This window comes from Cryptosporidium andersoni, assembly GCF_001865355.1.
Source record: "Cryptosporidium andersoni isolate 30847 chromosome Unknown contig_50, whole genome shotgun sequence".
Classification (NCBI taxonomy): Eukaryota; Apicomplexa; class Conoidasida; order Eucoccidiorida; family Cryptosporidiidae; genus Cryptosporidium; species Cryptosporidium andersoni.
In genome coordinates this window covers 53,583-76,962 of record NW_027122855.1, presented here as the reverse complement: position 1 = coordinate 76,962, position 23,380 = coordinate 53,583, and the positions used below count along the sequence as shown (strand labels likewise).

General features: G+C 28.9%; 11 protein-coding genes across 11 annotated transcripts; 5 read left to right on the top strand and 6 right to left on the bottom strand.

The window, feature by feature from the left end:
• Positions 1–269: 269 nt before the first annotated feature.
• cand_007710 (DNA replication licencing factor MCM2) lies at positions 270–3,185 on the bottom strand (the record flags this gene model as incomplete). The annotated part of the gene is made up of 1 exon (XM_067211011.1): positions 270–3,185. One exon carries the CDS (start codon positions 3,183–3,185, stop codon positions 270–272), a length of 2,916 nt encoding a protein of 971 aa, XP_067067871.1.
• Positions 3,186–4,176: 991 nt separating this feature from the next.
• On the top strand, positions 4,177–5,503 carry cand_007700 (CDP-diacylglycerol-glycerol-3-phosphate 3-phosphatidyltransferase; the record flags this gene model as incomplete). Its single annotated transcript, XM_067211010.1, has 2 exons — positions 4,177–5,344; positions 5,463–5,503. The coding sequence occupies 2 exons, from the start codon at positions 4,177–4,179 to the stop codon at positions 5,501–5,503; spliced, it is 1,209 nt and encodes a 402-aa protein (XP_067067870.1).
• A 183-nt stretch (positions 5,504–5,686) lies between these two features.
• cand_007690 (uncharacterized protein) lies at positions 5,687–7,177 on the top strand (the record flags this gene model as incomplete). The annotated part of the gene is made up of 1 exon (XM_067211009.1): positions 5,687–7,177. The coding sequence occupies one exon, from the start codon at positions 5,687–5,689 to the stop codon at positions 7,175–7,177; it is 1,491 nt and encodes a 496-aa protein (XP_067067869.1).
• A 262-nt stretch (positions 7,178–7,439) lies between these two features.
• cand_007680 (uncharacterized protein) lies at positions 7,440–9,833 on the bottom strand (the record flags this gene model as incomplete). The annotated part of the gene is made up of 1 exon (XM_067211008.1): positions 7,440–9,833. The coding sequence occupies one exon, from the start codon at positions 9,831–9,833 to the stop codon at positions 7,440–7,442; it is 2,394 nt and encodes a 797-aa protein (XP_067067868.1).
• Positions 9,834–9,976: 143 nt separating this feature from the next.
• Positions 9,977–10,963, bottom strand: cand_007670 (SNARE domain-containing protein; the record flags this gene model as incomplete). The annotated part of the gene is made up of 1 exon (XM_067211007.1): positions 9,977–10,963. One exon carries the CDS (start codon positions 10,961–10,963, stop codon positions 9,977–9,979), a length of 987 nt encoding a protein of 328 aa, XP_067067867.1.
• Positions 10,964–11,565: 602 nt separating this feature from the next.
• On the top strand, positions 11,566–12,576 carry cand_007660 (uncharacterized protein; the record flags this gene model as incomplete). The annotated part of the gene is made up of 1 exon (XM_067211006.1): positions 11,566–12,576. The coding sequence occupies one exon, from the start codon at positions 11,566–11,568 to the stop codon at positions 12,574–12,576; it is 1,011 nt and encodes a 336-aa protein (XP_067067866.1).
• Positions 12,577–13,355: 779 nt separating this feature from the next.
• cand_007650 (uncharacterized protein) lies at positions 13,356–15,389 on the bottom strand (the record flags this gene model as incomplete). The annotated part of the gene is made up of 1 exon (XM_067211005.1): positions 13,356–15,389. One exon carries the CDS (start codon positions 15,387–15,389, stop codon positions 13,356–13,358), a length of 2,034 nt encoding a protein of 677 aa, XP_067067865.1.
• Positions 15,390–17,264: 1,875 nt separating this feature from the next.
• On the bottom strand, positions 17,265–18,287 carry cand_007640 (rhomboid family protein; the record flags this gene model as incomplete). Its single annotated transcript, XM_067211004.1, has 1 exon — positions 17,265–18,287. One exon carries the CDS (start codon positions 18,285–18,287, stop codon positions 17,265–17,267), a length of 1,023 nt encoding a protein of 340 aa, XP_067067864.1.
• Positions 18,288–18,531: 244 nt separating this feature from the next.
• On the top strand, positions 18,532–20,038 carry cand_007630 (zinc-finger protein ZPR1; the record flags this gene model as incomplete). Its single annotated transcript, XM_067211003.1, has 2 exons — positions 18,532–19,532; positions 19,597–20,038. The coding sequence occupies 2 exons, from the start codon at positions 18,532–18,534 to the stop codon at positions 20,036–20,038; spliced, it is 1,443 nt and encodes a 480-aa protein (XP_067067863.1).
• Positions 20,039–20,538: 500 nt separating this feature from the next.
• Positions 20,539–22,347, bottom strand: cand_007620 (uncharacterized protein; the record flags this gene model as incomplete). Its single annotated transcript, XM_067211002.1, has 1 exon — positions 20,539–22,347. The coding sequence occupies one exon, from the start codon at positions 22,345–22,347 to the stop codon at positions 20,539–20,541; it is 1,809 nt and encodes a 602-aa protein (XP_067067862.1).
• Positions 22,348–22,699: 352 nt separating this feature from the next.
• On the top strand, positions 22,700–23,092 carry cand_007610 (uncharacterized protein; the record flags this gene model as incomplete). Its single annotated transcript, XM_067211001.1, has 1 exon — positions 22,700–23,092. One exon carries the CDS (start codon positions 22,700–22,702, stop codon positions 23,090–23,092), a length of 393 nt encoding a protein of 130 aa, XP_067067861.1.
• Positions 23,093–23,380: the final 288 nt, after the last annotated feature.

Genomic DNA, 23,380 nt, shown 5'->3' with positions numbered 1-23,380 from the left:
TTATTAATAGTATTTAGTGTACTTAGTATTTCTAATATATACTTGATTACTTTTTTAGCCAGAATATGTGACAATATAGTTGAAAAAGTAGTGATAGGAGTTATAATTATGCTTTATACCTATATATGGGATACTTATTAAGTTTGACTAAAAACTTAAAGTTTATCTTTTTAAATATTTAACTTAATATTAGAAAAAAAATGTCCTAAATAGAATCTGAAGATTGATAAAGATAATACTTGTACAATAAATCAATCACTTTCAAAAATTTAATCTCCTTGCATTGATATCTGACTTTGTGAGTATTTATCATTATGGTGTTTTTTTGTAATGACTTTGATATTATTCCCATTATTATCAACATGATCGGATACAAGGAATAGTTTCCCAAATGCTGAAGATTTTATATATGAAAAAGTAACATTGTGTGACAGTTTCATTTTCTCTGCACATACTAAGAATTCATCTAAATATACCATGGCATTATCTACCTCATCAAGCATCATACCTAAATTATCATCAGACCACTGCCTGAGCTGTATTTTGTTGATTTTATCGGCAAAAAGTTGCAAAAGTAAATTTTCTAATATATCTACAAAACCACTACTTAAGGCTTTGTATCTTGAAAATGTTTTAGATAGTCGTTGTGCTACTGCATATTTTTGACTTTGAATAAATGATTCCAAAACTATTCCAATAGCACCATCAATATCTTTGTTCGTTACAATAGGGCTTAAACGCATTTTTGCTTGAGCCTCTGCCAATCTTATAATACTTTCTATATGACGTACTGTCATTGAAATCCCTCCAGTTTGTATTGCTTCCTGTCTTATCCTTGCATAAAATGTCGTAATTTTTTCCTTGTCAACACTTCTGATCTGTGGTTTACAATATCTCCTAGCATAGCGTATATATTTACATAGTAATTTTTGATCAATTTGTTGTATATATTGATATTGTTGGGATTCACCATCTAAATTTGTCACATTAAATTCATCACTTGTATTGTTATATATACCTTGACTATTCATATGTGATTGTACTACAAAATTTGCAAGTAATTCATCCTTCATGGGATGTACTTCATCCTTTAAAACTGCTAATACATCAAATCTTGAAATAATTGGATCAGTAAGATCAACATTATCTTTAAAAGTTAAGCAAGAGTCATATCTTCCAAATATGGGATTTGCTGCTGCAATAACACTACAACGAGCACGTAGAGTTGTTACTATTCCAGCTTTTGAAATTGAAATACTCTGTTGTTCCATTGCTTCATGTATTGATACACGATCTTTATCACTCATTTTATCAAATTCATCTATTAAGCATATGCCTTCATCAGCAAGTACTAAAGCACCACCCTCCAAAGTCCACTCTCCTGATACTGGATCACGTCTAACAGATGCTGTCAAACCAACAGCCGATGCACCCTTACCCGAAGTGTATATCGTACGATCAAAACTTTTCTCTACATATTTTAAGAATTGACTTTTTGCTAAACCTGGATCCCCAACTATTAAGACATTGATATCACCTCTTATATGATGATGTTTACCAGGTACTTGTTTCCTAATTCCACTAAATAGAGAACAGGCAATAGCTGTTTTTATATGATGATGTCCAAAAATTGATGGAGCAATTGAGGATATAATCTTCTCTTTTATATCTGGATCCTTAGATAATTCCCTTATTTTTTTAAAATCTTCATCTGTCAATTCATCTTGTTGCAATGGATCATTTTTTTTCTCAATATTATTGCAAAATATTTGTGTTCCTAAAATAGGAAATCCGGTTTTAATATTTAATTGACGATCTTTAAAAGTACGATAAATACCAGTTAGTATAACTTCTTCACCAGGACACACATAATCAACTAAATCCCCAGTAACTATGATCTCCCTAGATCTAGGTATGCGACCAGCAGGAACACTTCCAGGTGATTCCTGAATAACTAATTTCTGATAATTCTCATAAATAGTTTTTTCCCTATTAATAATAAAAGGTCCTCTACTTTGGCAATCTGTACATTTTCCTACACTTCTTAAACTACCATTCTCACCATTACCAAAGCTACTATTATTTGTTCCAAAATCTTCATATGGCCCTAGTGTATCACATCCACATTTAACACATTCCATGTAAACCGTTTTATACTTGGTTAATACATTAGTACGTCTTGTTATTATTCCGGATACACGTATTAATTGATTAAGCCATTCAACACGTAAATCACGTAATTCGTCAATATAATCTAACCCAATTAGTCTAGTCGTTATTGTCTTATTATTATATAAATTTGGGAATAAAGATGATATAATTTCCAAAATACATCTATCAAAGCATTCAATAATTGGTGTCGGATATATATTTAGATAATCCCATAATTTATAACAAAAAGTGAAAATATGACGTACATCAATATGTAGACTAGTCTTCTCCTCTTGTACCATTTCTTCTATCTTCTTCATATAATACAATTCATCAAATAAAAACTTATTTTTTTCCATTAACTTAATATTCTCATTATTTGGAGTTGCTTTATGCCATGTAGATAATTTAAATTCTTGAATAAAAATCTTAAATAATCTACATATTAAATTCTCAATATGCTCACTCCATTCAGATTGTTCTGCTAGAGGTAATTCTTGTATTAATTCATTTATATCAAAAGAACCAGTGCCTCTCATTGCTTCATCTGCCATTGCTCTAAACATTTCTCTCCTCTTCCTACGTTTTTCAATATCTTTACTTGTATCTCCAAGTTCTTCATCTACTAAATATGATGTAATTCCAAAACGATGTTCTGTACCAGTCATTAATTCACCCCTTTCAACCATATCACGTCTATCTAAGGCTATCTCAGCTCTTCTCCTTGCTTCTGGATCATCTTCATAATTAGTATCATCAAGTATATCTGGGTCATATCTATCCAATTCAGGATCTGGTTGGTAATCATCTAGAAAGTCATCCGCATATAAATCTTCTCCTACCTCTTCTTCTGATTCATTTATCTCTTCTTCATATGCAATCTCATCTATTGGAACTTCCTCAGCTTCGCTATAGTTACTTGTCTCCTCTGTCATTAATATACTTGAAATATCTCTACCAGTACGTTCTGCATCCTCATCAGACTTATGAGAATCAGTTCTAGTTCTACCCCTATCCTTACGACTAAACCCCATTCAAAATTATTTATAATGTTCTTTGTGGATTAGCTATTCAGCTACTTTTATGTCAAAATTCTAAATATATTATTCAATAATCTCCCCACATGCATGATTATACCGCCAAAATTACATATACTGGCTTTTGTAATGTGTTGCAATAATATTTTAGGCCTCATTCTTTTGTCTATTGGAATCGCCCTTCTATTATTCACTAATCATAAATTCCATAATTTTAACTTCATTATATAAAGATATTATAACTCGGATCTTTTACTAATAACATTACTAAATTTATTTTAGTATTGTTTTTTATTTTATTAAGTGGAATTACTCCTCTCTATTAAATATATAAGGGTATAATATAAATTATATATTTTGTAAGTAGATGAATATCTTAATATTATCTCATTATATATACTGAAATATTTTATTATAATCTTTTCTATAAATTAATCTAAATAATGCTGGGAATTTCTATTTATGAACTTAAGAATTTCTATTAATTATATATAAGTAATTTATTGTGCATCAACTTAGCGCTATATATTTTAATTATTGCAATATAGAGTAATTTCCAAAAAATGGTACAAGATTTAGACTATAGAGATAATGTTGGTGGCTTGTTTAAAGTAGATATAGAGAAAGTACATTTGTTAGAATCCCCAAAAGATTTTTATTTGAATATAAGGTCTATATTATCTGAAGCTAAGAATCGAATTATAATTTCCTCATTATACATTGGAAATGGAGCTTTGGAACAAGAGGTAAGTTTTAAAAGAAATTCAAATTATTCACTTTATACCTGTTATATATAATTGAATTCATATTATTGTAATTTTTATTTATGGAAATTGTATAGATTATTAACTTAACTGACCAAACCTTAACAAATAACAGAAAATCTATTATAAATAGTGACAAAGTAAATGATTTACATGTAAATATTATAGTTGACTTCAATAGAATGCAAAGAAATAAAGAAGACATGCTAATTTTATTTGAAAATATGCTTAGAAAGTTTCCAAATAACTTTAAAGTTTATCTATTTCAATTACCAATATTTAATAAATGTAATCATGAATTAAATAGAATGACTTGTAAAAAAAACAATATATACAATAAGATTGGTGACAATATTATTAAATATTTTAGTTCTATAGAAAAATTTAAGCTATTAAGAGAAGTACTAGGTGTATATCATATGAAATTTTATATTGCTGATAACAATATACTATTAACAGGAGCTAACCTAAGTGAAGAGTACTTAACAAAACGTCAGGATCGTTATATATTACTGCGTGATGTTCCTGAAATATGTGACTATTTGAGTAAAATTTCAGATATAGTTCAAGAATATTCTTATACATTAAAGCCTAATAATAAGCTTCAATTTCCAAAAAAAGAAGATATATATATAATGAGAGAGAATATGCTCAAATTAAATAAAGATATTAATTGGTTGAAAGATTTAATTTATAGTTTTGAAAGACAACATGATGAAGATTTCATTAAAAAGTATAAAAATAAGATTATATTTGGGATTCTTTTACAGGCAGGATATATGAATATTAACTCAGAAAGAAATTTAGTCAAATATTTAATAAATTCATGTATTAAAGATATAGGATTATATATATGTACTCCATATTGTAATATGTCAACATATTGGACTAATCTGATGAAATTTAACAGTAATCCCTTAGTAATAGTTACTTCAGGGCGTAAATCAAGTACTTTTTCAAAATTAAAAGAACCAATTTATTTAAATATTTTGGACTATATAAAGACATTAGTTATACCATTATATTCCAGTATTAATTCCGAATTTATAAAAGATATTATTTACAATTCAAATCATAAACAAAGAGAAGTTGAATTTGGAGAATATGAAAGAGATGAATGGACTTTCCATGCAAAAGGGATTTATTTCTATAAATATAAAAAAGAACCCACTTCAAATAGTATGAAAAATGAAAATGACGAAACTGATTATTTCCCAAAATATTATGAAAGGAGAATATTTGCCAATTATTTAGGTAGCTCTAATTATAATCATAGGGGTGAGAGTCGTGATTTAGAATGTTCTTTCCTTTTATTGACAAATGGAAATAAAGAAATACAAGAAAATCTTAATAAAGAATGGTATGAGAATATATATAGATACCTTAAAAGAGGTAACCCGCTTGGTATTTTTAATAGACCGTCTTTTTTTACTATTTTTGGGAGACTTATAAGGTCATACCTTTAAACTTGGTAAGTATATAACTTCTAATTTCAATATTTAATATTAAGAAAAGGAATCAAAGGATTTTATATTACTAATTGGGAGCTAATTAAAGGTTAGAATCTTGTGATTCTTTTTTTCTCTATATTTTTGGGGATTTATTATAAAGCAGTAAAGATATACTACTAAAAAATTATCTTTAATAACTGGGATTATAATTTTAATACAATATAAAGAACTAACTGGATATTACTATTATACTTGAATGATATAATAATTATATATAATAAATATGACTATGTATTTAGAAATTGATTTGCGTATTTTTGGACTAGTTATTACATCATTTATTATAGGTCTGTTGTCTACTTGTATATTTTTACTATGGAAATATGATAATAATATCTTTACATATAGAGATGTTATTGATGTTATAGTGACTCCTTTAATTTCTGAGGAGAACACTATTCGTTACTCTAGACAGATTGCCTTGAAACAAGTAGGAGTTCAAGGTCAAAATATATTGAATAATACAAAAGTTTTGATAGTTGGTGTAGGGGGTTTAGGAAGTCCTTTAGCTTTGTATTTGAGTGCTGCAGGTATTGGTGTAATTGGTATTGTTGATTCGGACACAGTTTCTATTAGTAATTTACACCGCCAAGTTATACATACTTGTACTCGTAAAGGGATGAATAAAGGTTATAGTGCAAGGGAATCTTGTGCATCTATAAACCCGAATTGTCGTGTTTTAGTATATCCAGATACTTTATCTATTGAATTAGCTATGGAATTATTTCCTCTATATGATATTATAATAGATGCAACTGACAATTGCAGAAGTAGATATCTTATTAATGATGCAGCTGTATACTTTGAGAAACCAATTGTCTCTGGAGCTGCTTTAAGATGGCAAGGCCATGTAACAGTATATAATTATAAAAATGGGCCTTGCTATCGTTGTATAGCTCCTAGAGATGATAATGGTGGAATAGATGGTACCCCAGGTGGTGCAGAATCTTTTGGAGTACTAGGTAGTGTTGTTGGAGTTATTGGATGTATACAGAGTGTAGAAGTTATAAAACTTGCTTTAAATATGGGGAGAAGTATAAATAGTGAAAGTATGAAAGTTGATTTAGATATACTTTCAGGTAAGATGTTTATATATGATGCTTTAAACACTAATCAGATGATAAGAATAGCAACTTTAAAAGGAAGTGATATTAATTGTAAGACATGTGGTAAAGATAGTATTCCATTTTTTATAAAAGATTGTAATGACTACAAGATTTATCAAGGAATGGATATAGTGAATAATTTTTATTTTCCATTTATAGATAACCAATATATACTTAATATTGAACAAACAAGATCTCTTTTAGGAAATAAAAGAAATAAGAAATTGAATATTATAGATGTTAGACCTAGTAATATATTTGAAATGGCTCATCTGAAAAACTCGAAGAATATCCCAGAAGAGGAATTTGTACTTAAACTTTCAAAGTATGGAATTCAAGTTGATAGTAAAACAGCGAAGATTATTGATTATGAAGATGATAATAAGGATGCTTTGAGGAGTTACATAAATTCTATTCTTAGTATAGAAGAACAGGGATTTACTAATATAATTATTTGTTGGAATGGTGCGAGATCTTATTTTGTTACAAGTATACTTCAACAATGTTTTAAGAAGCTTGAGATTCATAGTATTTACAAAATATATTATATTGCTGGAGGAATAAGGGCTATAAAGAATGAGATTTTACCAAACTTTCCAGATTTCTAAATTAAACTACAATATTACATGGAATTAATTAAATATGAAATAATTCAAAACTACTTTACAATAATAAATTTAAGATTATATTCAACTACAAAATTTAAGTATTTTAATAATTGAAAGATTATATTAATTAGAAAATTTGTATACGTGTGACTTTGATTTCTATAGAATATATGAATAATTTATTTATATTTTATATAATGATTTGTTTACAGGTGGTATTTTACTTTTGAACTTGACTAATATTAGAATGAGTACTACTAAGTTACTTATCTTTAAGGCATGTAAAATAAATATTACTGCTATTTAATGTTTCAGGTCTTCTTAGCTGGTTTACAATCCTTTCTATTTCCTGATAATCTATTGTATATTTTGTGCAAGTTTTTAGAAGCATGTAGGCAATTAAATAAATTAAGCAAGGAATATTTTCATTAAAATCTTTGCTAGGATCTTTACATTGGTTATATATAATTTTGGTTACATCAATGAACTGGTAATATAAAGTTTGAATTGAATGGTAGTCTTGAAGTTTATTTAAATAATCAATAATATGACAAATATTGACTATATACTTAGTAAAGTTAAAATAGTAGATTCTCCACTTTAGTAAATTTTCATTTACTGGTTTATCTTTCAACCACAAACTTAATCGTGGTATAAAGTCTAGAAAACTTAGATATATTGCATCTGTTTTTAATACTGAAACAAAACTTTCTATATATTCATTATACTCCAAGTTACAATAAGTTGATTCATTGTCTTTATAAAATAAAATATTCCAAATAGGAAGTGTACCATATAGTAAAGAGTAATTGAACAGATTATTCCAAGTCTGAGTATTTATGATCTTTCCATATAATAATTCTTCCATATTCTCCCATCTAAATTGAGCTTCCTTTGACATTCTAGAATTCAAATTTGTTTTAATAAAATTAAGATGGACAAATTGAGTTGCTAAGTGAGTAAATAATACCAGAGTCTTAGTCCGATTATCCCCAACTATTCTTCTAATTGTTTTTAACAATCTACATGGGTTTGCAATCTCAAACTCCTGATTCTGAAAAATTGGAATTACACATCTTTCTAAATTTAGGTTAAATTTAAATATCCCTACTGTTAAATAGTAACAAATATTAGATACAACAGTTGATATAAAATCGATCTCATTATTTTTTATTAGTACTTCAAAGTCTTGATCTTGGCTATTTACTAAACATATAGACATCAAAATACTGTTTACACACTCAATGGAATTATTCAGAGAAGGATTTTTGATATTTGGCAATATATAATTATTCCAAGCTATTTTCCTATACTTCATATATAAGTTCAATATATGTATATATTTCTTATCTGTATCTTTATGAAGCATATTAGAGTTATTAGTAAGGCTTTTATACCAAAAATTTTCAAAATTATATAAAATATCGAATTTATCTCTACAAAGGTGAAAGATAAGAGTCACTGTACTTATAAATACAATCTCTTCACTTATATCATCAACTAAATAGTACAATAATTGACCTCTAAGCTCTGAACAAGGTATATATTCATCACAAATAATCCTTTTGATTATTATGTATTCTTTTCCAAGTGTCAAATGCTCTCTCCAAATTTTTACAAAGCATTGTCGTAGGGATTTACTTTCAGTTGAAGTTGTATCAAAGTAATTATCTGATTCAATAATAAAATCCTCAGCTTCTTTAGATATTTTGCTTGTAACTACATTTAAAAGTGCTCTTAAACGTAATTCTAAAGTTTCCAGTGACATTATATGTTCAAAAATTTGAAATCCATTGTATTCAAACCCTATATCATCATTATCTAAGTCATTTTCGTTATTCAAACTCATCCCATCATACCAATCAATATCTTGCACATCAGACTTATACACTTTTCCACTACATATATCTATTTGTTTCTCATCCTCCTGATAATTAATTGATAAGTTTATACTATTTAATTCTTCAGTTACATTGTTATATTCTAGTTCTAAATACTCCTTATTAGCCAACAAAGATTTTTTGATATATAAATTAAATAGCTTATAATTGATGTTAGATATAAAGTTACTAGATATTATAGAAATTTCAGCTTTGTGACTTTTTACGACATTTATTATGTTATTGTATAAAGTACAGTCACTTATACTTTTTTCATTATCCATATGAATAAGAACAAGTATGGTTATAATAAGATAAATTGGAGATTCTTCATCATATAAGTAAGATCCACCATAACTAATTAGATATTCATTTAATTCATTACTAAAGGATAGCTCTTCTATATTACACTTGTTTATTATATTCCTAAATATACAGTAGACAAGAGTCCAATATTTTGTTGTTGTGCATCGCCTATTGTATATACTAAATGATTGTAAACAGATATTGTCCAAGATATTTGAATTTATTAAAAACATCAAGAGCTTACTACAGTAAGTATTTAGCAATTCCAAAAGTTTATTAATACCATTAATTTTAGATAAATGCTTGTTTATGCAGTTTACAACATATAAGGGAGGTTTTTTCAACATCTCAAATCCATATATAAAATAGTATTCCGAATCAAGTTCATTTTCATTTTTTGAAGTAAAAGATATATAATTTTCTATTTCTGATTCTATAGATATACTAACTACTTTTATTTCACGTTCCATATAAACAGTCAAGTTTATATTTTGAAATCAAATGCCTATTGATCATATCGCGCTAAAGGTAGCTTTTAGATCCACAATTATACAGTGCCACTTTAGTACACAAAAATTGTATTTGTAAATAAATATACATAGAAAAGTGTGCATCAATGGTTACTGACATCTTTATGTACAGTTAATGTAACTCCAAGAACTATTGGAAGAATAATTACAGTAATTAATATACAAATGCATATAATAATCCACATCATCTTTTTTCTGTAACTTTTCTGATACTTTCTAGCTTGAATAAGTTCAATTTCTACTTTTTCTGTATATTCCCTTGCATTTGATACTGAAAATTCTATATGATCTAATAGTTCCCCTTGAGTATTTATTAGTGAGGCTAATTCAATAAATAGTTGATGAAGTTCTTCTACACTTCTTTCTAGTCTTCGTATATCTCGGTATTTATCTTGTAGATCAGCTATTGCATGATTTAATGTTTCATGAGAGCCACTTAGTTTCATTTTAATTAGCTGCCTAGTATCAATATCTTCATTATCTTCTAGTATGTTATCTAAAGTATTTTTTGATACATCCGGATAAACAATTTTAATCTGCCTTGCCATTTTATTTTTCATTTCAGATTTATAATCCATTTGAACCGTTTGAAAATCAGTCAAAGTTTCTCTAAAACGTTTAGTAATAGCTTGCAGTAAATTTTCCCTTATTCTAATTTCCGATGTTTCTTTCCTACCTGCACTTTTTTTATATTGTTCATTTTGTTGACGTAGTTTCTCAATGTAATTTTTAAGTTCCAACGTATTTTCATGGGCTTGATCCAATATAGTTGTTAATCTTTGAGATATTTCTTCATCCTTCTGTGAATTTGTAGTAATTAATGCTTCTTGTTTTAAATGTCTTATCTCACCAATTTTACTTTGAATAGATGCTAAGGACTCTCCTATAGATTGTATTTCATAATAATATTTTGACATCATTCCATCAGAGGTTTCTGATCCAGCATCATCCAAGTCTTTGTGTTCACCACTAGCTGTATTTCCTTTCTCCAAATCTACATAACTAGAAAGTTGAATATCTGGGTATCTAGATCTCGTATATTCATGTAAATCTCCAAGCAAATCTATCATTACATTGAATTATATTAGTTTTAAAGAAAATCCGTTTCTATGTAGTTGATATTTTTATTAGCATTACGTTATATGGAGTTAGGATCCATGCAGTTAGCGCTTTGCAAAGTACAAATTTTACAAGTAGGAATACTAAGTGTTTAACTACTTATGGGGTTACTTATTTATAGATTATCACTTACCTACAAAATTCTATAACTTGAGACAGTATATATCAAAGTAATTAGATATTCTACAGTATTTTCAAGTAAAAACTCAAGCTTTTGAAACAGGTACTTTAGTCCAAGTAGAGTCATTAGTTCTGACTCAGATCGTGATCCTTTCAAAATCCCACATCTTTTAAAGAATCTAGATTGTGTGTTACTAATATATAATACTATGAATTATAGTCAACAAATAGTTTATAAGAATATTTTAGTAAAATTAATAAATGATATTATTAGCTATATGCTGGAGCAGTGGTACCCGTATATTATACCGCCTATTTACACTCAGAAAGTCCACCGCTAGTACCGAGTCTCAATAATTGCGGTACTATTCAGAGCTTTGGAAACTTCACAAAGAGGTAATATAAAATATTTATTATTACTATATGGACAGTAATGTCTTCGGAAGGATTAGATGCGAAATCTACAAGATTATTCGCTTGTGACTACCCAGGTTGTCATGCATCCTTTAAGAGACGTTCCCACTTAGAACGCCATGCTCAAACACATACAGGAATAAAGCTCTTCAAATGTCAAGAATGCTCAAAAGCATTTGGTAGAAGTGATCATTTACGACGGCATATGATGTTAGTACATAGTTCAATAGAGGAAAAAGCAAGTTACCCTTGCTCATCATGCAATAGTGTGTTCATGAGCCCAACATCTCTAAGGAGACATATCAAGAGATCACATGATACTCCTTATATATGTGAAGTATGTGGTAATTTATTTCCCTCAGCGACATCTTTGCAACGTCATACATTAAAACAGCACTTAACTGCTGAGATTCCATTTCCTAATCGTACAGAAGACAATAGTAAACAATGCTGGTATGTGTGTAGAGCTGACCCTATGATATGCTCAGCAGCCTTTCTCTCATATCCTGGATTAGTACGTCATATAAAATCTAAACATTGGTCCTCAACTAACGAGAATTCACAGATGATGCAAAACCAAAGCCAGTGCATAATGGATAATGAAACAGTATCAAGTCAATGTATCTACTCAATGCCAAATGATAATAGTCATATCACTAGTCACAATGAAAATGACTCATTAATACCAAATACAATTCAGGATACTAAAGAAAGTGATGGTGACTGCTCATATAGATGCCCTTATCCTGAATGTGGTCGATTCTACAGCTCAAAAAGTAATGTAAGGAAACACATTCAAGTATCCCACTGTAATAGCAAACCTTATGAGTGTCATTTATGTCCTAAGAAATATGGATATAGAACACCTTATATTCGTCATATGAAGAATAGTCACCCCGAATTTCAGGATGACAACATGATAAATGGTCACTGCAGTGGTATTACAGCAATAGATGAACCTCATAGCGACTTGACTATATCTAGTACTCCTCATTACCCACCTTTATATGTTGATGCTATACCTTTCTAATTTATCTTGCTTCATGTTGCGAAATTTCTATTTAAAGGAAAGTAGTTGTTATAATACTAATATTAGTAATGGAGATTTCCTTAATATTATACTAGCCAGAACTATATTAAGAAACAAAATAATAGATCCTTATAGAATGCCTTATTACTTGCTAAACTACTTTAAGGCTTAAATATCTAATGAATCTATAAGATTTAGTGAATAGTAGACGACAATTTCTTACACTTTGGGTAATTGTAGCCAGAGATTTTATAAAACTAAATACAGACATTTCTAAATTGGATACTATTATAAACATATAGTAATAGAGTACACAATCAAAGAAGCATAGATGTACAGGATAATATTTGGAGATTATCGCTAGTGATTATAAATACTAAAATTTATTATTTAGAAAATCTAAAACGCCTCCTATCTAATACTTCGCTATCATAACTATTAAACTAATTAATTTCAGAGTATAGAAAAAGATGTGTAGTGAACTCATTGATAGAATAGATAATGCCCTAATAAAACGTAATCATACGTGGAGATATTAGGATTCAGATAGCATATTAGTATCTTGCGTAGTAATTAGATTAGTCTTAGAGTAAAATATATTAAAATATTAAGGTAGTGTGATTAAGCTTTTTTATGTAGTGTATTAATATTATTTATATTATTTTAACATCTCATTATTACTTGTTAGCTGTGGAGGTACCTTAAAGTAACATAGTATTTCATGTCATCTAAATATTCTAATTATCCACATATCTTCATAATTACCAAAGATTCCTATCTTACTTGTCCTTTTTACAAAAATCACCCGAACTCTTAACTGTACTTAAAGAACTAATATGACGAAGAAGGTTTTGTGCCTTTATAATTTGTTTTGCAAAGACATCTCCAAAAAATTTATCTACTTGCTTTCCCTCCATAATATGAATTGTATCTACATCTAATAATAAATCAAAATCTCCAGATATAGAAACTATTTCACCTCCAAGTAAACTAGTACCAGGCTTCCATATTATTTGTCTACCAGATCTACTCTTAATAGCCATAATTTGAGACCTTGCAATATCTGCAGGATTATGAGGCTTTAAATCATCATTTATTGCATTTGCTTCCATTACATTTATAGTGTTAGTTTTACTATCTAGCTTCTCATCACACTCTTTAATCACAGAACGAGACTTTTGATTTACACCTTTTTTTGCTACATGCATCAAGCTAGCTAATGTCTCAACATTTAGGTTATTGTATAACTTAGTAAAAGAACGGATCATACAACTTAACTCGTATATTTGGACAGAGGGTGTAAATACAGTCATTTGCCTATTTTGAGATTCATTAAAGTCAATCTTATTGGAATCCTCTTCATGTAAAAATTGGGGAATACAAGATGATATGAATCTTGGTGATACTTTTAACAGCAATTCCTTCCAATTACTTATATCAGAACTAATAGATACAAAAGTTGACGCTAATTTTCTATCACCTTGATGTGACAGAGTCTCTTCTAACCTATTTATATTGGAAGAATTGCTTCCATAAGATAGTAATTGGCAAAATAGCATTAACCAAGACATCCTATCTACACACTTTCCAATTGCATCATGCTGATATGATGAAGTCCCTTGGTTACCTGGTAGAGAAGATGAACCAACTGTTGAAGATGCAAAACTCACTGTACTCTGCTGGAAAATCCTAATAGCGTCTATATATCTTTGCAACATCATATAAGCAAATCCCAGATAATACAAGTATGAAACATATGCTGTTGGAACCTTCCATAATAAGGTTCTCAACAATTGAGAATCAATGAAATCTGCAACTTCAATAGCAGTATAATAGTCACCTAATAACACATGAATGCGTACAAGGCACAACATCGAGAAATACCCAAGCTGATAACGTAACGGAATTGTGTCTTGTGCTTGAGATATTAAAGCTGTCTCTACTTGAGTTTCCTCACTACCACTAAGTATACTTCGAATTTTACTCTCATCTATTATTGTTTGGAATAACTGTAAAGTTATGTCGCATCTCCATATATTTTGATCTATTTTATTTACCCTATCATCTTGAGAGTAGTCATTTGAAGCATGAGTTACTCTCACTGTATAGCGACATGTATCCTGCAACTGATATACAAATTCATCCATTATTCCATATATCCACTCACTAGGAAGTAAAATTTTATCACTAGGTAATGAATTATCTTGAAGTTGAACTCCATACTGTTCAAATGTTGCTGCTAAGGAATTTGTAATTTTGATAGGTTGACTATTAGATTTGGAAAATTCTCTAAGTAATAAAAATCCAAACAATTTTACATAATTTTTCCAAGATGCCACTCTATCCTGCCATTTAACTTGATTAGGGAACTTTGCAAATACATGACGATAGTATAGCTCAGAATACAGTAAAATGCTTACTTCAGAATATGAACCCATAGTTTCAAGTATAGATTCTACTGAAGATATTGAGGGCCAATGAGACTTCATATAATAACGATAAGTCAGTGAATGAAATGAAATCTCATATAAATGGCGTATTTTCTCTATATCATTTTCATTTAATGCATCAGATAAGTTTAGTAAAAATGATTGAACATCATCTGGTATTGCTGCTTCTGGTATATTAGATATTGGTATTGTGCTAAGTTCCTCAGTTGTTGAATAAGAAATTTGCAAGTCACTCTCTTCATCTTCATTTGCTTCTATTTCCATTAGAACATTTCTATTTGATACCACTGCTACTGCTACTGCCGTATTAACTACATCATCTTCTACATCTTCCAGTGGATCTGGAACTATTCTGAAAGACATTTTATAATTACCTTTCTATAGTTAACTTAATGTCATACAAGACTAACAACAGTTTCTAGCTTCCTCCTATTGGTTGTAGACAAAATGAATTCAAAACAAAAAATGAGGCGGCATTCCTTGTACCCATTACAGATTTCCTGGAGGGAAAATGTTACTATAAACTGGCTTGATCCGAAACATGTTGTTAATTGTAGAATTGTAACATAATCAAATCTAACCAAATAAATATTAAAATTTTAACCCCCCCTATTCAACTTGAAATTTATAGCTTATCTTTTTTGTGATATAATAAAAAGAAAAGATCTAGATGAAATATTAAATAGGTGGGTAGTGTTAAATTATTGCATACTGCCACGCTGATGCAAAATTAATTATGAAAGATCAAATTATAAAATTATAGAAGATTTAGTAGATATAGAATTAGATTATATAACTGTGAGATGGATAAACTATAGGTCTAGTTAATTAGAAAAGTCGACTTTTTTTACCTGAGAACTAAGAAGTGAAAAGATTAATAAGTGGGAGTGAAATCTTTTTATAAAAGAGATCTTCTTACAGATTATTTAAATAACTTATGTCTGTTTGCGCTAAATATATGTAATTCTAATGAGATATAAAAATATTGAATTTCAATATGTAAATAAATTTTTATGAAATTACTGAATATAGATAAGTGGATTTATTATTGTATTATTATTCGAAGTCTCTTTGTTATAATAATAGATATATTGAAGATGAACAGATTTCTATTCGAATACAGATGACAGGTAATTTTTTCAAAGTGTACAAACTATTCACAATTATTATAAAAGTAATATGAATATTAATTTGTTAAGTACTGAACAGACCTGCCCAATATAATAATCGTTTCGAAATTTCATATATATTATTACCAATGAGATATAACCTTATCAATACTATTAGATGATTTTATTACCAAAAAGAGCATTATATATTCAATACTATAATCTTGTTTCTATTGAAATTTCGAGAATAGTAAACCACCATATTATAATACTAGTAACTAATATAATTCACATCTTTTTGGAATCAAAATAAAATTATAGAATAATACTTTTATTACGAAAGTACATAACAATTTGATAGATTTAAGATATATCCGAAACTATTACTAATATTTTATATAAACAACTATCCACTATCCAAATAGTAGTATATAATTACTTGTTCATAATCATTCAATAATATATGGAACATGTTAAAAAATAGTTATACTTAATATTATACTATAAATTCAAAAACAAAATTTATTTTAACAATAAACTAAGATATATCGTTAAAATTGCAAATAATTCAATGATGTTGCACTTTTTGTATGATTCTCAAAGGTACAATAAAATATACCCTATTTTAGAAAGTTTGTACTTTATAATATAATATCAGATAATATTTCCTAAAATGAATCCAAAATGTCATGATATCAATATAAAATTAAATATAAGAAAAGCTTGATCAAAGAATTTGCAGGGATAATATATAATATAAAGAGATATTTTATATTAATCTTTATTATTGTAGCTATTTAAGAATTCAAATAAATTTGATACCTTTAAATTTACTAAATAAATATTCAAACTCTGAAATTTTAATAATGAAAATTGTTCTTAAAGTATACCAGTAAAGCTAACTATTTATTGTAAATTTATTTGAACTTAAATCTCTGATAAAATAACAGAATAGATTTTCAAGATATTTACCTTAAATTACTTGAATTAGTAAGTATATTATTATAAAAACGCATTAGAATATACATGAACTCCTATTTAATAAATTACAGAATGACTCATTTATGATAGTACAAGCAGGGGAGTTATTTGACTTTATGTTGTGTCATGGTAAACTTTTCTATTGTTATTACCTCCAGCCTGAAGAAAAGGATCTCCATCTTTTAAGACTCCTTTGTTTTAGTATTTCCATTCCTGTAGTGGTATCACTTAGTTCGATAATATCCCACAAATCCTTTAAGGTCAAAAGCCACCCTTGATTAGAAATTTTTCGATGGTTTCTCCACATTAGTTTGTAAGTTGAAAATATATTTTTACACTTATTGTAATTTGATTTATTTATAATTGGTAATAAAATAAAGCCTGATAGAGCTCCGAATATATGACCAAACCAAGCAATTCCAGATTTATCATTTACTGAAATTAAACTATGTATTGCCATTATAAAATTCGTTACAATAGTAACATCTAATAGTTGAGCCGAACTCAGTGTTATACCAGGAATAGGAAACATTAAAGTAAATGTATCTCTTGGCCTAATTATAGCCTCAGCAGTCAAAAGAGACATCACAGCTCCAGATGCTCCAACAACTACAGTCTTCGTTATCATTGAATGAGCTATTGCTCCACTAATAGATCCAGTAGCATAAAGTAAAATAATATCTTTGCCCTTAATATGATTATCTCTTTTTAAAGAATTAATAATTGTATTGAGAGCCCAAAGATTACTGAGCAGGTGTGACAGTGTGATATGGCTTACACCACTCGTTAAAGGTGTATATATCTTTTTTTGAAAACTATAATTACTATCTGATATATTACAGGTAAAATTTCTTTCTAAAAATTTGAGTATACTCAAATTTGAATTAATAGCGTAACGCCAAAGTGAAAAAACTACCACATTTATTGTATTTATTAGATTAGTGTACCTGTCCACCATGATTCTGTTATATTCATGAGTACCTTGGGTAAATAGTGTAGATTTATGGCTCATATATAGCTTTCCAAAGTCTAAAATTGGGTATTTAGTTATTAAAGATAAAACTTTGCTATTATTACGTCTTTCTCCATCAATAGTTGAATCTAGAAATAGTAACCTATTTTTATCTCGCAAAAAGTAAATAAGATTAAGAGCATTTCCAAACCTAGCCATGGTAAAGATACCCAATCTTCAAAATTGGGCTCTTAAAATAGTAGTGATGAAACTCTAAATTGCTTAAATCTAAGAATCCTGCATTCAGCTAACGTCTCTGCAAATCTTAAGTGTATTTATAGCGCTAAAATTTTAAAAGTAGAATTAGCTGTACTATGAGGTTAGTGGAAAGTTTGCAATTTATATTTATTATATTAGCTCGGATTGGATTTTTAACTGTTTATTGTAAATAGAATTGTTAAATATGACTGATGGGGTTGTAAAGGACTATGAAGATGCTCAAACAGAAGTTACTGTAATCGAGACACTTTGTATGAATTGTGGCGATAATGGTGAGACAAAGTTACTTTTGACATGCATTCCACAGTTCCGTGAGATAATATTAATGTCTTTTGAGTGCCCTCACTGTGGCTGGAAGAATAATGAGGTACAATCTGGTTCGGCCTTACAAGATAAGGGTCACTGCATAGAACTTGAAGTTAAAAATCAGAGCGATCTTGACAGACAAGTTGTAAAATCTGAATTTGCTACTTTTACAATAGTAGATCTAGAATTTGACATACCCCCAAATACTCAGAAGGGTGTTATATCAACTGTAGAAGGTATAATATCTAAAGCTGCTAATGAACTGAGTTTAAACCAATCTGAAAGATTAGCATCTGATCTAAAATTAGGTTTAAAGATCCAAGAAGTCATATCATCTCTAAATTCATACTATAGTGGGAATTCTTTTCCTTTTAAAGTAAGATTAGATGATCCAAGTGGTAATAGCTTTATTCAGAGTTTATTTGCTCCTGCTAAAGACCCTCAAATTAAGATTAGACTTTATGAAAGGACAAATGAGCAGCTTCATAATATGGGATATTATGGTTTATTAAATACTAATAAGGAAGATCAAAATATTAAGTTAAATGATAATAACTTTATTACAACTAACCAACCAAAAGTTATTGATAATCCTAATTTATACAAGAAAGGAGCAGACATACCAAATCATTTAGTTCCTCACTTCTTAGACTTAAATAAAAGTATAGAAGACCAAAATAATATCACAGATGATGGTGAAAGAATTAAATTTAATGTTCCCTGCCCTCATTGTGGACAAGATGGCGAAAGTAATGTTTGTGAAGTTGATATTCCAGGCTTTAGACGCTGCTTAATTATGGCATTTGTCTGCGACTATTGTGGAGCTAAGACAAGTGAGCTAAAATCTGCTGGTCCGTATGGAGAATTTGCAAAGAAGTGGTAAGTTTTGAATTTTCTGATCCATTAATATTCTTAATTATTTGTTAAATATATTTTCTTATAGGACTTTGAAAATCAAGGATTCTTTAGATTTAAATAGAGATGTACTAAAGAGTGATACAGCAGCTTTGAAAATTCCAGAATTGGAATTTGAGATGAGCCTAGGTTCTTTGGGATCTGTATTTACTACTGTTGAAGGTCTTATAATGAAAATTATAGATTCTCTCGAGAACTGTTATCAATTTCAAGGGGATTCAGCAGAAGAAAAACAGAAGGTAGCTTTTAAGGAACTCATTGAACAACTTGAAGATCTTGTCCAAAATCAAACACCATTTACACTAATACTAGATGATGCAGCAGATCATAGTTTTATTGGTAAGCGGATTATCAATGGAACAATATGTGATACAGATGAACAATTGAGCTTTGAAATATATACTAGAACTCCTGAACAAGATGAGGAACTGGGAATTAGCTATATGAGGGTAGAAAACTATGAAGAATAAGAATTAAATGTACTTTTTTGATATAAACAAGTACACACTCTCGAGTATTATTAGAAAAGTACTATAGTTAAACTTTTATAAATATATCTTATAGATTTCCAATTAATAAAATATATGATCAAGTTTTAAACTAGATTAGATTTTGGTATGTTAGATTATACCCAATAGTTGATTGAAAGGGTTTTTCAATGATACATTACACAATTATATATTATTTCAATTGCATGTAAAGATATAGGTTTACAGAAAATAAGACATTTCTAAAGACAAAATTTTAGATCATTCAGATGCAATGAGTATTAGATATTCTAAACATTTCCGTATTTATTTTTCTCCAGTCCTTTAGGGTGTATGCAATGGCTATTGCAAGCTTCATGGACATGCTTAGTTCCAAAATATTTTTCAGAGAAATTATTACTATTGAAAGTATTCATATAATTAATAATATTCGACTATTGCTGAATATAACTTTAACAACTCTTTATTTTCCAAAACTAACCTTAATGAAAATGTATATAGTCTAAAATTTTATTTATTAGGGGCAGATCTTTTCTCAAATTAATAGCAATAAGCCCATTGAAATCTTTTGTAACTGTAAATCTTGCTAATCTTTTAAAGGTTTTTTTTGTATAGTCGAAATTATTATATTTTAGTCTCTCATATAGTAACCCAAAATACTTGGAAATACTAATTCCATAACTTTTTATTAATACCTCAATAATATCTTCAAAATACTTGCTAATAGTAACATTGCTCTTAATTAGAGCTATATCATCACAAAATTTTTCAAACATAAACTTTACCTGTTGCTTAATAGCCTCAGTTATCTTATCCAAACCTATTCCAAAAAAATACCAGTCTCTTTTCATATCACTGCGTACACAGTATATAACTATTCCTACAATATACTCATAGCGAGTGTCTATGATATTTTCTATTTCCATAGCTTCAAAGTCTAACAACGATAATAAAGCACAAAATTCAGCTATGTCCGTATTTCTTGGTAAGAAAAGAGCTAGATTTCTAGATATAGTAGAGACCGATATAAAAAAGTCTGAATAGTTTATCTCTTCTACATAATTTAAACTGAATTTTTCAAGTTCACTATACTTCTTTCCTCCCCAAGGAGGTGATGCAAAACACCAATCAAATTCTGGTAGGTCAATGAAAACTTGTGGCAAACCATTGCAATTTTCTAGTTTGTTATATATTACTTTATCCTCCCCTTCTATATATCTCCTCCGTTTTTTACAATATTGAATATTTCCATTACTATTCACACATTTTTCATCGAGATTTGCCTTTTTCATCTGCTTGCTCTTATACCATCTACAAAATTCCAAAATATCACCACAAATAAATACAATATTGCTTTCTGTATCGTAAAAAGTATAAAGGTTATCTGAATCAGGTAATTTATATCTTGTATGACAAGATAAATTAGGAGATCCTTCTTCTCTAACAATGTCTAAGTCGTCTATCTTTACACTTTCCCTTGATCTTCCATATAGACCATATATAGTTGCATTATGTTTGACTATTTCAAGTCTTTCATGTACCAATTCCACAGATACAACTAATTCACAATGCTGAGATAATGGAATAGTATTTCCTCCAACTCCACAACATGCGTCTAACACGGTACACCCACGAAGGCGTCTAGCAATATGCTGTGCTAAAACTTCAGGAGTTGCGTCAAATATTGCATTTCGATCCAATATTATTCCTTCATTAAATTTCTGAAATATTGAATACTCTCTACCGACTCTTTTTGAAAAGGCTGTAATTCTTCTTTCACTAGCTACTGAACTTTTCGTGTTACTTGATGTGATTTTATACAATTTCATTTCTTCACATCTTTTGAATTTTTCAATATTATCCAAGCATATTTCCAATTTCTTATTATTATTTAATGTTAATGACTTGCTTAGAGGAGTAGATGGAAAACACATTGCTATGCAATATAAGATATTGGGATCAGTTGTTGAAATAATTGAATTAGGCATGTTGGAATATTTCAATGGTAATCTTACAGTCCTTTCAAAAATAATTATACTTCTACTAATTATTCCTTGTGCTAAATTATTATTGATATTTAGCTTTTTGAGGACTTCAGATTTGCCAATCCCACTAAATAGTGAAAGCCATTGTTGAATAGTTCCTTCTAAAATTCCTATTTTAGGTAGAATTTCAAATTCTTGGGGTCTAAAACCTATAACAGGTTCACCAAAAACAAATATTATTCTATCACAATGATTTGAATTTATACCAGGCTCACCTTTCATATAAAATTCATGAAGGTCAGGCATATCTGAAAAGAGCCCAATAAAATTACATTGCCACAACACGAAATTTTATATAAGTTATATAAGTTATGTTTTGATGAACATAAAACTGCAATACAACGCAAAATATATTAACTATATAAAGTATCTGGTCTTTGATTCTATCATTCAACCACTTTTATTCTACAGAATGTCAAACTAAAAACTTTTGCACCTTCAGTTTTACCGCCTTGAAGCGGTAATATATCATAGAAGAGATGTTTAGGCGCGCACAATGACTCTTGCAGACTATACTGTGTACCTTTTATGTGCTTTTAACAATAGAAAAGTGGAAAGTTCTTAAATACTAGGAAGCTGGCTTGGCTATAAGAAGTAGATGAACTCTTATGCAGCCAAGAAAAGCTGTGTAGATGGCAGTTTTCAGCAGGTGGAATACTCTGGAGGATTTGAAGAAAGATACATCAATAGGATAGTAGTAAGACATAATACTGAACTACTACCAAGAACTGCACGAATAGACTCTTTGATACCTAAGGAATATTCTGGAGTCAAGGTGTCTGATAAGAAAGTGTCACTAGATCCAGAGCAAAGGCACAATATCAGGCATTTACTAGTGGAAAGTGACACACATGATATTCAACTTTCCCCAACAGATTCAATAAGTTCTACTAGAAATTTGTCACCTAAATCTCCACCTGGAAGTGAAGATTTCTTGATATTCTTATCTGAGGAGCAATTACTGCAAACAATTCAGCCATCTTCAAGCTAAGTGGTTGAAGGTGTTTAGATACTCTAATATTAAAGATATACAAATCTATATATAATTCAAGTAATTCGGAACTTGATAATCTTAAATAAAAGTTAGACATACATAATGCAACTAGATCACTTTTTAGTAGTACAACTTCTAATTTTTTTAGGAAGTATACTTGTTCACAATGAAATTTCATTAATCTGGTAAACTGGGTCTATAGTGAGTTTAACAGCTATTAATCCGAGTTTATATGACTATAGCTAATATTTAGTGAAATAAGTATGTATATTATTATTTCCCAAA